The 14,586-nt window shown below is 38.5% G+C and overlaps 2 protein-coding genes across 2 annotated transcripts in view; one reads left to right on the top strand and one right to left on the bottom strand.

Moving 5' to 3' along the window:
* Positions 1-3,661, top strand: part of LOC139975628 (guanine nucleotide-binding protein G(olf) subunit alpha-like) — a 47,857-nt gene extending 44,196 nt beyond the window's left edge. Inside the window, exon 14 of the mRNA XM_071983687.1 lies at positions 77-3,661. Coding sequence (XP_071839788.1) covers positions 77-238 — 162 coding nt within the window. The 3' untranslated portion in view covers positions 239-3,661. The remainder of the gene's footprint in view (positions 1-76) is intronic.
* A 2,196-nt stretch (positions 3,662-5,857) lies between these two features.
* LOC139975627 (sulfotransferase 1C2-like) lies at positions 5,858-14,455 on the bottom strand. The gene is made up of 8 exons (XM_071983686.1): positions 14,312-14,455; positions 13,532-13,672; positions 12,238-12,378; positions 11,715-11,839; positions 11,060-11,303; positions 7,633-7,727; positions 6,805-6,994; positions 5,858-6,469 (listed from the first exon to the last, which is right to left on the bottom strand). The coding sequence occupies exons 2-8, from the start codon at positions 13,557-13,559 to the stop codon at positions 6,342-6,344; spliced, it is 951 nt and encodes a 316-aa protein (XP_071839787.1). The 5' UTR covers positions 13,560-13,672; positions 14,312-14,455; the 3' UTR covers positions 5,858-6,341.
* Between the last annotated feature and the right edge of the window lie 131 nt (positions 14,456-14,586).

Genomic DNA, 14,586 nt, shown 5'->3' with positions numbered 1-14,586 from the left:
TTTATATTTTTAATTTTATATAATATTATAATTTTCTCTTAATTTAATATGATTTTCGTTTCTTTTTTGTACGTAGTCCAAAAGTGTGACCAAGAAAAATGAAAGCAGTTTCGTTCGTCGTTGTTATCCTCACTACACATGCGCAATAGACACAGAGAACGTTCGTCACGTGTTTGACTCGACAAAAGACATCATTCAGAGAATGCATTTAGATAAACTTGGTGTTGTTAGGTATTAGGCATAGAAGACAATAAAAAGCGATTCGCTCGAATTAGTCGAAGAGGAGGATTGATATCACCGTCATACGTCCTCTAGTTTGTCAACCGTGTATCTATACGATGAAAAACACTGGAACCGGAATGGAACTATAACTGAATTTCGTCACGATGACGTCATAATTCATGCATTCCTGCCATGAGACCAACTTTGATCACATGGTATACACATACTTCTTACCATGACTCTAAGTCTATTTGATATGGTTTTATTTCTGCCTCCGATGACGTCATGAAACCATGAGCGAAATTATCAGACTTCTATGAAGAGATCTTTTGTTTACCGGCCGCGGAGTCAGCATTTCCAAGTGAGAAACATAATCTATAAATCTAATAAAGAAAGGAACAGAAGATGAGGAATGTGACCTTCCTGAGAATATCATAAGTTTATTACTCTTAGATGCAAATTTGTCAGAGATTGGTTAGACGTTATATACTACCGTGCAAATCTAATGTAAGAGTTTAGTTAGGCGTAATATACTACCGTGCAAATCTAATGTAAGAGATTGGTTAGGCGTAATATACTACCGTGAAAATATAATGTAAGATTATATACATGAGCGGGAATGGGGTTAGTATGGTAACCGTGACGACATATTGGAATGTCTCGCTCTGGTTTCTTTCTGAAGCGATAGGTTTCCACCGTCATGAGAAATTAACAGTACATAGCCTATAACTTTTGTGTTTCACCTAACCAACACCTCTTTTTCTTACAACAGTAACTAGGGCCTGCACAGTAACAACACAAACACCTTCGATTCAGAATTTGTTGACAATTTCCTGTCTTGCTTGTCAATGGTTTCAATGAGTATATTGTTTTTAAGATTTATATTTGTCCGGATCGAAGCGACGGTGGGTTATCTATGGAAGGGCCCCTTTCCCTCCACCCCCCCCCTCCCCCTCTTCATGTTCTGTTTGAGTTTTGCTGGCAATATGTGCAAGCAGGCGCAATTATTTCATTCCCACTGGAAGGTAATGAGTAGCCATTCAATTCTCAGGCAATCTTTTCTTAGCTTGTACTATTTTCTTATAGCTTGTACAAAAACTATTCTAGCTTCCCCACCCCTGCCTCTACATACGTCTGTGGAATTTGTAGTACATATTTTAAACTTAATTCTGTTTTCCATGAGATTCTTTCGACTAGATTAGACGCTGTTGTCGAGTCTATGTATATTTTGTTATATTTTACGTTGTAGATTGTGCAATGGTCTTTAAAAACATATTTTTTTTATGATTACAACTATCAACCTATATCTCTGTTCTTTACATAGAGGGGAATGGGGAGGCGCGGGGGTGGTGAGGTTAATATACACTTAACCAGTAGAGAGTAACTTTATTAATTTTTTTTTCGGTTCGTTTTATTATAAAGGGCTTTCTTTTTCATTGATTTGTTTTTTTTTTCTTCCTATGGGGAATTTCTTTTCATGAATTTTAATTAGTTCAGCACAATTTTCTTTCCGGAGAAGTGGTTTGCAATTGGTTTTCATGTTCTATATAATTTGTAGGAAAACTTTAAAAAGCGAGACGTCAGAGAAACACATGAGATTAATATTTGCCTCATCGTAATAAAATCAAAATTGGGCACTTCTATGAAGAACTTGTATACTTCCAGCAACATAACACATCAATCATTTTGCAAACAGGAGGATACTTTCGATGGGTATGTAATTCTGGGGTGGGGAGGGAGGGAGGGAAGGAAGGGAGGGGATGGGGAGGGGCAGCATTTATATTGGAATAGCCGATTTCGATCAAATCCTTTTTTCCGATGATATATGTCTAGTGGCTGTATATATTCAACAGCTAATGGTATTTATCATTAGTATATATATATATCCCATTAGGGCATGTATAGGTCATGCTTTAGTATGCGGGTTTATCAATAGACAGGGTCATGGGGTATCAGATAAGCGAGGAAGAGAGAGAGAGATATGGCGAGGGGGGAGGGGCAAAAAGAACGAGGTGGGGTGGGGTGGCACTGGGTGATGAAACATGTACGATTCATTACCCATCCGGCGAGACTAAGTATCTGATTGACTGGATTCCGAGTTAGTAGTCTAAAATAAATTCATATGGCACACTTGTGAAGCAGGTACTGTACGTAGTAAGCATTGTGCTGTTTTGAAAGAAATATCCGCAATCAAAACGCTTCCAATATTTCATTTTGAACGCAACAAACATCCAGCAAATTCCTTTCTTTTTCAGTTTCAGTTTCTGGGAGCGAATGAGCACGATATGAGAGTAAAGTATAGAGTTGTATTATAATTAGCAGAATAATGATCCCAACTTTATGGCTCCTTTCTGCATGCCGAAAGTATCTGCGTCACGGCTGCCAAAGTTTTCGTTTGTAGACACTACAAGCTTCGCATTTTTAGAATGAGGAAAGTGTCCTCTAAATGTCAAAAAGTGTTTTAAAAATCGTTAAAACTTAATCTGTATGAATACACCGTTATGTATCATTTTGCCAAACCAAAAATCATCTCTGTATATAGCCAAAATGCCGTATATTATGTTACAAACAAGGGCGTAGGAACCGGGGGGGCTGGGGGGGGGCGCCAGCCCCCCCCCAGTGAAAAATGTGGAGGGGCGGAAGTATCATTCCGCCCCCCCCCCACTTCGCAAATCAAAAAACCCCTTTTCATTTCCAAATGAGGAAAAAAATCTCATTTGGAGCACCAAATTGCATCTAAGGCCAGGTGAAAATACAAAATTAAGTTTACAAAATGGAGTGGGTGTTGAAGTGTGCTATATTGCACCAAATTGCATCTGAGGCCACCTGGAAATGCAAAAAAAACTAAAGGGGAGGGGGACACCCCCTCCCCTTAGACCCCTCCCCCAGGCCGGCCATCAGTCTTCAGCCCCCCCACTCAAAAGTAACTTCCTACGCCACTGGTTACAAATAATATGAGTTCTAAAGAAATATCTGTGGGGGTGGTTTATTTAAGTTATAAACTACTACAACTTTCTAAAACGTATTAGTATTTTACTGCTCATATCAAACTGACCATTATATACTTTGAATTAAAACTACGTCCCCGTCACTGAAACACACCAATGGCGTGGATTCATGTAATTATATCAACCGAAAATGTCTTTCAAATGTGTGTTCTTCTTCTTCTTCTTATAATTATTATTGTTAATATTATTATTATTGTTAATATCTAGAATGATGCTTGCAGATACAGTGTACAGTCCTATGCATATGAGAAATCAACGCTACAGTTTTGATAAGATTAAGTTTGATTTAAACATTTTTCTATTCCGTAGAGATGGACGTAACTATCCATAATTATTTTTTTCGGTCTAAACGGTACATCAGATATTTATATGATGTTTTTGCTTGGTAATGGCTAGAAATCTGTTACAAATATTGTGTTATAATTGGTGGTGGGGTAGGGTGGGATGGGTGGGTGGGTGGGTGGGTGGGTGGGTGGGGGAAGAATTGCTATGCAGTTTTTTAGAAATTCTAATTAACGGCATGTGTTAAGTTTGCGATATGCTTGACTATTCAGTAGTAAAGATTAAATCACTTTCGCTGAACTACTTCAGAAGTACATAGACCGTCAATCAAAGACCTTGTACATCTTAGATGCAAGCTAACAATTAAAATTAACTTAATCATCATATAACAGTAAGATCTGAAACAAAGGCTGACGTCATCATCGACTTTATATTATGTAAAGAGCATTTTGCATATGATAAAAGTACATGTTTTCAAACTCAAAAAAACCCATTTTTTATTGAAACAGAATCATCAATATTCATCCAGAATGTATTATTGGTTTGTTTCTAAGATGGACACGTGTAATACACTCAACGTCTGCCCAGACACAAACTCACGTACGCATTCCGCTTAGCGACAATCTTATAGAAAAACCAGCACTACTTTGACGTAATACAGAATTATACTTCATGGACAAAATAGCTATATCGTTTCCATGGTGATATGTGTCTGAATTAGCAAGTGAGCAATAAAGGATATGTATACGTTGTTTTGGAGATGAACATAACCAATTATAATCATCTTTAAAAATATAAAAATTCTTCTATGAATAATGGTATAAAAACAAAACTTGCATATTCTAACATGTAACTTTGTTTTATTTTTCAAACATTGCACATTCTTTATACATAAAAATGGTGGAAAAATGTATCGCTCATTTTGCTTCGTTTTTTTTACCCACTCACTCATTCTTTACCCACTGGAGGCGGAGCCAAGGTTGTTAATTCGATATTGGATCATAAAGGATCTAGCTCATCAACCTATGCAGATATTTTGTGATAAATATCATATTTTGATCAGTTCCAAACCTATATCGCGTACTTGCTGATCGGTAGCTGCATTTTTGGCAAAATTACCTGAAATTGACCACGAAACGTATACAGACAACTGTTTTAAATCAGATTTGATTTAGCTGTGTTTGTTTTTGCTAGTTATATTACAGATTTGTATTCTACCGCCTCCCATGTATCAGATTCACTTTAAGCTAAACTCCGAAAATCCATTCCCCTTCCCCTTCCCCCTGCCAACCCCTTACCCTACGTATAGTTCATGATGATAACAATGGGTGCCACGATTCTTGTAAGAAACGTTGGCTGGTCTGGGTTCTGCAACAGAGGACGTTATAGTGATGTTTGTTTTGAATAGAAAGAGAGAAGTATTTTTTGGTTCAATAAAGTGTAGAAAGGACGGGGAAGGGGAGGGGGATGGAGGGGTATTTGAATTGGAGGAAGGGGATAAAATGTTATTAGATGGATATGCAAGAGCCACCAATGTAAAGGGGAAGCCCTAAGGGGGGGGGGGAGGTCCAACTGCCGAAAACCCGCTGAGACATAAAAAGACATCAGCAGCAGAAATTACTCTGGAACTGCAGTAAAACCGTTTGGGATAATAAACCCTCCTCATCTCACCTTACTCCACACTCCACCCTCCCCCCACCCTCACACACACGAACTATTCTACACCTTTAGCAATGACGGGAGATTTAGCGATAATAAGGTTGTAAGTTTTCTGAAGTACAAGTTGCTGTAGTTTAACCTAATATACTATACATGTACGGATTAGGATTCACTCTCAATCTAACCAATCCTTGTAACTGGTAATTTTCGTCCAAGGTCAAACTCCGTTTCAAAATGTGAAATTTGTGAGTTCGCCGCTAAGCGACACTCTGGCTATTGACACAATCAAGTGAGAAAATAATGGAACTTGAGGATATAAAAAAATCTTTTTGTGTTTTATTCTTTAATTTATGTAAACATATGATCCAAACACATCTCCCCTCCCCCACCCCCACCCCCCCAAAAAAGAAGAAGCTTGGATTCACGTTTTAAATATTTGAGTTTTTAGGTACTAGAAGTACCAACTATTTGGTTTTCTTTTGTACATAACCAAGAACTACGTACTTTTTACAGGAACGGATGTCAAATAAAACACAAACAAATATTACTTGAATCCCTGTTGTTTCTATCTGGAAATATCCGTGATATTGGTCTTCCATGTGACATAAAATAAGCACAACCGCATGTGAATGGAGTTTGGGCACGACATCTCCCTCCACCTACACCTACCCCTACACCTACCCCTACCCCTCCCCCTCCCCCTCCCCTACCCCTCTCTCGGTTGACATTGTTTCTCTGCATCGACATTGCATATGTCAGCCTAGACCTATAGTCTACTTTTAAAAGAGATATGTCTATCACATCCCTATATAACAAGAGTTCACAAGGTGGTAGAGGGCCACACCAGGGTCCCACAATGGCTCAGTTTGTGGGCCCTTTAAGGTACCTGGGACCGACCCTCCTCGTCCCATTTGGCGCTCCATAGAACATGATTCGAAGCAATATACGCGTTGAAAGCTTCGTAGTTAGATTTATTCACGAATCTAAGAACGAATTATTCATGAATGCTTAAAAATTGGTTCCCCTTATGCCTCTGTTTTATTATTATTTCTTTTCTTTATTATTATTTGTTATTATTTCTATGTTTTGTTTTATTATTATTTCTGTGCAATGCGCCCACTGCAGATAGGCAAAAGAAAACTCCAGACGTTCATAAAAGGAACCGTTTCATTACAAAGAACTTTGAGCATGTACAAAGTCAAATGTAAGACCGGTGTCGCACATTTTGTCGGAAAATAACGTATTGAAATGGTTATTCTGCGCCATAGTAAAGTAGTTCTGCCAATCTCCAATGATACCTGCAAGAAACGAGAGATGTAAAGGCTTAAAGGTGACATATCTGCTCCCATATGATATTACATGTTTATAATTATACACTAGATCAGCAGTTGTGGTGATATGGATACCTTATGGAGCTTTTCATAATAATAGGAGGGTTGTTTCACTATTAATTGGAACCAATATTTCTTTCAGTATATGTTGGAATGCAGTCCCTGTTAAATAGAATTTTAAATAGACTAGCATCCATATTTATTGCAATGTGTTCTCTATGGAACGCCAATATTGAAAACACAGGGAATTCATATATATAAATATATATATATTCAATTAAAATGAGATTAAACTCAAATACCTTTCCTCATGAATTTTAAATTTGCGTTGTCCCTTTTCTTGAATATAGGGTTGTTCATGAGATCATTGTTTGCTTTCCTATTTTTGCTCATTTCACCAAATTCTGATCTTCTGCTTATGTCATCTAGATCGGTTTTTGAGAGGGGTCTCTCCAAAAAGTTGCTTAGTTTGAGAACAGTCTGCTTAGTATCCTGTAAGAGAATACAATTCAGCATTTCAAAATGAATTATGTAATATAGTTAAATATGTGACGATCAAAACCATCATGTCAAACATAGAGACGGACAGAACGACATAGGGTACGTACAGCTGGTACGTACAGTTGGTACGTACAGTTGGTACGTACAGTTTGGTACGTACAGTTGGTACGTACAGTTGGTACGTACAGTTGGTACGTACAGTTGGTACGTACAGTTGGTACATACAGTTGGTACGTACACTTGGCCGGATTGATAAACTAAAGTTTATTTAAGGCACCAGTTATACAGAAACTTTCGAAATTTATACTTTGTTTCATTTTAATTTGACATCTTTACATTTTACTTCAAATTTTTGACTATGTGTCTTCAAGGTTCGGCTGTTGATCTCAAAATTGCAGCTTTGTTATAACTTATATGACATTTCAAGGTTAAAAAAAAACAAATTGAAAGTAAGTTGAGATGAAAACTCATCATTTCTACTCTTATCTGAATAACTGTTACTTTTTGATATCAAATTGGTCATTTTATGGGATAAACAGTCAACCGTTCTGATTTATTTTGATTTCTAGAATGTCTCTCCTGGACAACCATAGAAAAGGGGCATTTTTAAAGCCCCAAAATCCCTTTACCTTTATCATATCTTCATATCGCAGGAACATTACGTTTGGTTCATGTCGCATACCCCACCACGAAAGCACGTGCTCAAACCAATCTCCGTAAGGAACTGTGTAAAATCATGAACGTTGAATATGCATTAATTACTTTATCTATAATTTTTAAATTTTCGATTTTATAATGGAGCTTTTTTTCCTTCAATTGATGCATATTGAAGCTTTTAGCATATATCTATGGGTGGTGTGGTGTTGATTCCAATCAAAATTCTACTTTGAAAATTTGTAAACAGAAAGAAAAAAGGTTTCAAACCCTAGTGACTCTATGAAAACACAGATTTACAAAACGACAGCTTCCAGACGCGACTGTCAAGCTAGGATATCCCCCCACCCCCCCCCAAAAAAAAGACTCAGCAAGCCCTTTTTAATTAGCAGTTTGGTGGGAGGGGGAGGGGGAGGGGAATTTGTAAACTTAATCATAAAGATCTCTGCATTTTTAGCTAAGATGACGCTTAGTTTTGTGTCTTCTTTAAGGCACACATCTAATTATATAGAGACAGTGTATACGATTAAAATTACCTTTGCTCATTAAAATGCTCTAAAACTAAAAGCAGAATGGTTTTTTATATACAGAAGTCCACTTCTCACCAAATTTAAGCCACGTGTTTTAAATTCAGAGATGCTCTCTAGATTTGATCTATATACACGATTTGTTGTTTTCTTCTCCAAGAAAAGGTACAATTAGAGCTCAGATATAGTGCTACTTGCAATACTGCATAGAATAACAGATTAGGCTAACAACGTATGCTGCGATAGTGTGGTAGGGTGGAGGTAAGGGGTTCTCCATATAGGCGGTCTGCGGTACAAATCCCACCCGCGAAAAAAAAACGCCCACAATATTGCACTTATCCGGTATGCTGGCCCAATATATAAGGCCTTAGGGTTGAACACGCTATCGGTCAACCAGGCACAGTAGAATCATAGTAATATTAGCTCTCTCTCTCACGGTCTCACCAAGACTCCCTGGTATCAGCTCAGTTTGAATGTTTCGTTCCAAAAGCACAAGATTTCCCCACACTTTTCAATCTCCCATGTATCAGTAATACCAGTAGAGTGACCAAACTTTTTCATCGGGGGGGGGGGGACTGGGGGAAGAGTTCGAGTGGAGGGGGGGAGGGCAAGTTTCGCGCGAGACCAGTTCAGTCGTTTTAGGTATTTTGTTTGGGCACAATATGCCCCATTCCCAAACACTTAAAACAATTGTAACGGTATACTGTTAATGGGGCGTAGCGAGCGGGGGGTGTGGGGGGTGTCACACCCCCCCAATAATTTGGTCGCTGTCGGCAAATTTTGGGTCTGTCGGCAAAAGGAGAAAAGGTGAAGAGAGCGGAAGGGGAAGAAAGAAGGAAAGCTGAATAGAGAAAGGAGAACGGGAGCTTCTTCTGTGCCAAATTTGACTTAAAATATGCACCAGATTGCATCTAAGGACGTTTCAAAACTAAAAATTTTCAAAAGGGGAGGGGTAGACCCCCTACCCTTAGACCACTCCCCCATTTCAGTCACCACTTCCAGATCCGTCGGCAAATCAAATTTGACTTAAAATATGCACCAGATTGCATCTAAGGACGTTTCAAAACTATAAATTTTCCAAATGGGAGGGGGACACCCCCTCCCCTTAGACCCCTCCCCCATTTCAGTCACCACTTCCAGATCCGTCGGCAAATCAAATTTGACTTAAAATATGCACCAGATTGCATCTAAGGACGTTTCAAAACTATAAATTTTCCAAATGGGAGGGGGACACCCCCTCCCCTTAGACCCCTCCCCCATTTCAGTCACCACTTCCAGATCCGTCGGCAAATCAAATTTGACTTAAAATATGCACCAGATTGCATCTAAGGACGTTTCAAAACTATAAATTTTCCAAATGGGAGGGGGACACCCCCTCCCCTTAGACCCCTCCCCCATTTCAGTCACCACTTCCAGATCCGTCGGCAAATCAAATTTGACTTAAAATATGCACCAGATTGCATCTAAGGACGTTTCAAAACTATAAATTTTCCAAATGGGAGGGGGACACCCCCTCCCCTTAGACCCCTCCCCCATTTCAGTCACCACTTCCAGATCCGTCGGCAAATCAAATTCTCCACACCCCCCCCAACAAAAACCCCTTCGCTACGCCCCTGACTGTTATGAATTTTTCCCAACCCAAATTGAAGAGTTTATGCCTAAGTTCCATCCGCTAAATTGTTGAAGGGATAGTCCTTGCAACTAAAAATGTGAACTGGATATATTGTAGAAAAAGTCAAGCGTGTAGCCAGAATTTCATAATACGCGGGTAGGGCGGATGCATTTATTTAACCTATGAACGAAAACACTTTGCGTTATCTGCGTGGGGTCCGGGGGCCCGGCATAGGGACCCTGGTGGGGTCCATGGGCGAAGCTTTACGATATGGTGGCTTCAGAGCTTTCAAGTTTGATCCAATCGGCAGAGAATTTAGCCATGTAAAATAATATCAAAATGTTCAAAATTCTGCATTATTTAAGTAGGTTACAACTCCCTCAAAATAGAAGCTAATTTTATGGTGACATAGTCAAATCCGTGACACTGTGGCAGTAGCCAGTAATTCAAAACAAGCAATACGATGGTGTCACGGTGTGATACTTGTTTGAAGTTTACAGCCTACAGCAGGGTTGCCAGTTTTTCTGTAACATAACCGGTCAAATTTATAGAATTTACCGACCAAATCGAGTGAATATAAAGGCGATTTCTGCCCCTGTATCTGTAACCTACAATTTGGTAGTTTGCATTCATTTCTCGACAAGGTGGCTCTATGTAGATAGCTTTTCAAAAGTATATAAGATATATTTAAGTGATATAACAAGCATGATAGTAGGTTATCTCATTGGGTATTGTGTGTGTTGCAAGGGAGGGGATGGGGGGGGGGGGTGGCGCCTCATAGCGATGGCTGAAAGCAAAATGATAGGATGAAATTTAATGTAAGACACAATAAATTGGCTGGTATTAATTTGAGACTTCCCGTCAATTACGGATTGATGGCAACCGCGAACTGGTTTAATTGAGCCAATAAAGGCACTGTGTAATTTTCGTCCAATATTTGTTTTGCCCACCAATGTCATTGAGGGGGCGGGGCGGGGCAAGTTGATTTTGTGGGGGGGGGCAAGACATTTAATTGGGCATAACGCCCCCAACACCCCCACCCCCGTTGGTTACGCCACTGAGTAATACTACAAGAACTATAACAAAACAAGGCTTCCGATCGCAAAACGAAATTTAGCAGTAAAACACAAGCAATCCCTTTTTAAGCAAACAGTTTATAAACAAAAAGCCACGTAACATGATATTGACATGATTATTCACATATAGTTTGAAATAATCATCATTGTATGAAATGATTTATTGTAATTTGCAGTGTCTACTCACTGAGACCTCTGTGAAAATATTCATAAAATTCCGACCAGTCTCCATAGTTTGGCAACATCGTATTTAAGTGGGTAAAATTATAATAAGAAACTGCGGCATCTTTAGGATTTCTGGCCACGTAAATCACTTTTGGCCTCTTTGTGAATAGTTGAGTTGGCAGGTATTTCATTTGTAGATGAGATTTCAGTAACCGTGGGTCAGCTCCATTCTCTGCCATTTTGTATATTCCTTCCTTGTCGTCTGCCTACAAATGAGAGAAGTGTAACGTGAATAATAATCCATAGGTTACAGATAAAGAGAGCGAGGGAGTGGGTGGGAGGGGGGGGGGGGGATTGCAAGCCTTAACAAACAAAAAGTGTTTGGGAACAAACAAGTCATTCTTGAAGCTGACTAAAATATGTTTGAATGTTTATTGAGAAAGGGGAATGGGGAAATGCCTGGCAAACTGAGGATAGGCTGGATGTGTTTGTCTGCGTTTGTGTATGTGTGGTGATGGGAAGGTTGGAGGGGGATCAAATCACAAATATTTATTACATTTCATGCAAACTACAGGTCTAACATTTAAAAGGGTGTGAGGTGAGGTGGGGGGGGGGGGGCTAATACACATGATATGCTTGAAAGCGAATACGAAATGATGATTATGAAATAAACTTACCTCCGGGCTATCCACAGTACTAATCTGCATTTCGATAAAGTAGTTGATACGATTAATGTTATGTTTATCCGTGAATTCCTGTCCGTGTACGATTTGAGAAACTATGTATTGAGTCCATGTTGTTCCTATCAACAAGAAAAGATCATGATGTAAAGTCTTAACAAACCAAACAAGGTTCTGATATTGCAAATTGTATCCAAGAATCAATACGTAATCAAATTAGGACTGAAATTGTACAAAAGGTGTATCACGCCCCCCCCCCCGCTCTCCACACACACACCTCCCCCACCCCAAAACAAGTATATCATAAGTATGAGATACATGGAACTTAAAACTCAGCTTAAATGGCTTAAAATATCCAAATATGCTAGAGAGTCAAATAATGGTCACTTAAGATCAAATATTAACTTTCGTTTAATGAAAACTCCCCTGGCGACACACGAAAAAAAAATTCGCGAAACGATCGCGCTCCATCATTTGCGTACCTTCAGTTTCAAATAGTTTATAGGTTGGTCAAACTTACCAGATCTAGGCCATGTTATCACAAATACGTCGGTAGGTCTAACTTCAAAATTCTTTATATCATCTAAGAATTTATTTGGCGTTCCCTTCGATAGCAGATCGCCATCGGCAGTTATGGTCACACGTTTTCTTATCTCTGGAGCTGACAAAAAAGTATGGAGGGCCGAGTAGGACACTTGATAGTTTAACACAACTGTATCAATCCTCAATCAGAATTGAATGTAAACTTCCGATAGATTCGTTTCTATACGCGAGCTGAGCAATGATGTCTTATATACATATGGGTGCGGTACATTTAAAGCCTTTTAACACTCTATGATAACTTTAGTCCAGATTGAAATCAGTGGCGTGGGCAAAACCAATGCCTTCCCCCTCCCCTCTACTCCTCCCTACTCCCTCTTCCCCTCCCTAATCCCCTTCATAATCCCCGTCCTAATCCCCTCCTCCTCCCTAATCCCCTCTCCCTCCCTAATCCCCTCCCCCTCCTCCATCGGGGAATACTTTCTGTCGGGGGATTTTGGTCAGGATGAAAAAAAGCATTTTTTAACACAAAATTGCGTTTATACCTAATTAGGTTCTAATTTACATATGCCTTAGGATGCACTTTACAATTGACCTCTGAAGATTCTGTTTTTCCCCTTAGTATACGAATGGAGCCACAGTCGGAAGAAATTCGCATTTTAATTGCCCCCACCTCCATTGTGCACGACACTGATTGATATATCTAAATTCCAAGATAAAGGTGCGTAGGCCTAAGCTAAGTGTAACCAGTTCATTTTCATAAATGAAGAGACATCTTCAATGTATCATATAGGCATCTTTATTACAACAAAAATAATGCAATAGAAAGTCAAGTTTGAAAATTCTTCATTATGGAAATGATTTTGAAACAAATCAAATTTTGGCTAAGATCATGTGTAGTATCTGTTCCTTTTCGAGGGGAATGGTGATACACACACGACGATGATCACACAGTCACAGTCCCGATGCAAGGGGACTGGGGTTGAGAGCGGATCAGTCGTTCGGTAGTTTGGTTTTCGTGCCCAGGTTCTTTCCTGGACGACTTTTTCTTAAAAAGTATCAAATTAAATTAGTCCTCATGTAAAGACAAATCTTCTTTAAGAGTACCAGTTAAAATGTTCCTAAACGTTTAAAGAGTCTCTCTTTAGACGAGGTATCTCGAACTTGATATTTTCAAGATCGTTGATGTCATTTCAAGAGTTTTTCATTTATAACGTAGTGAAGATTTATTGTTGTACTATGAGAGAATTAAATAAAATAAAAAAAATACAAACCAAGTCGAAAAGGTATATGTTTGCTCATTTTGTGTGGTTTCTGCAGCTATGAGTTTATACCGTCATAAACTCGCATATATGTGGTTGTCTGTCCTTCCAGTTTGATTTACAAAAGTATCGACTATTCCTTTTCTTTACAACCTTTCAAAAATAAGAAATTTTGAAACTTAAACAGCAACTTAGAACAGTTATGTGGGAATAACGTTATTATAATAATACAAGATAATAGACAAAAAGTATTACTGTGTGGTTCTCAATGAATTTCCTTCATGACATATTTACAAGGTGGTACAGTCGTACTAGTAAAGTGGTAAACATATTGTCTATATTGCATATAAATATAAATTTTTAGAAAAAAACCCCGCAAATAATCAAATAATTACACCAAGGAAGGTACACAATTCAGCATCGATATTCAGCATCTATTATTTGGTCATTTTTTTATTATTCATTTTCATGAATTTAAATGCAGGCCAAATGAACTTGATACAAAAATAACATAAAATAATGGAAATGAAATTTGGTAAAATGACACTGCGCAGAATTCGACTGATCTTCTAACCACTGCAGCCGGAGAGTGAAAACCAATTCCATTGAGTGAAAGAAACAAATTTTAGTCCAGAATATATATGCTTTAAAAGACATCGACAGATTGACAGACATACAGACACATACACAGAGACATCGTGGGATGCTGCAGGGGAGGGGGTGGGGGATTTGGAGAAAGAAAAAGAAACAGATTGAGGAATAGAACATGTTTGTTGTTAAGAATATACTCACCGAAATGATTAACAATCCAATACATATTCTGTATTAGGTGTATATGTACAAGTATACAGGGCACCGCTACTACAATTTGCAGTTAGGCCTAATTGCCGTACTCAAAACTAAAATATACGTTGTCTGATAAGACCTTGTTCAAAGGTCCAACAGTTTGCTTCAGAAGCAAAAAGATAATCGATAAGTAAGTAAACAACATACAAATTAGATAGGCCTATATTAGTGGTTAAAACGTTATTGCAAAGTAATATTTAAAAAAAGCTAAATAACAGTCT

Source organism: Apostichopus japonicus, chromosome 11 (genome assembly GCF_037975245.1).
Source record: "Apostichopus japonicus isolate 1M-3 chromosome 11, ASM3797524v1, whole genome shotgun sequence".
Lineage (NCBI taxonomy): Eukaryota > Metazoa > Echinodermata > Holothuroidea > Aspidochirotida > Stichopodidae > Apostichopus > Apostichopus japonicus.
Note: the sequence above shows the minus strand (reverse complement) of the source record. Positions and strands in the feature narration are given on the sequence as shown.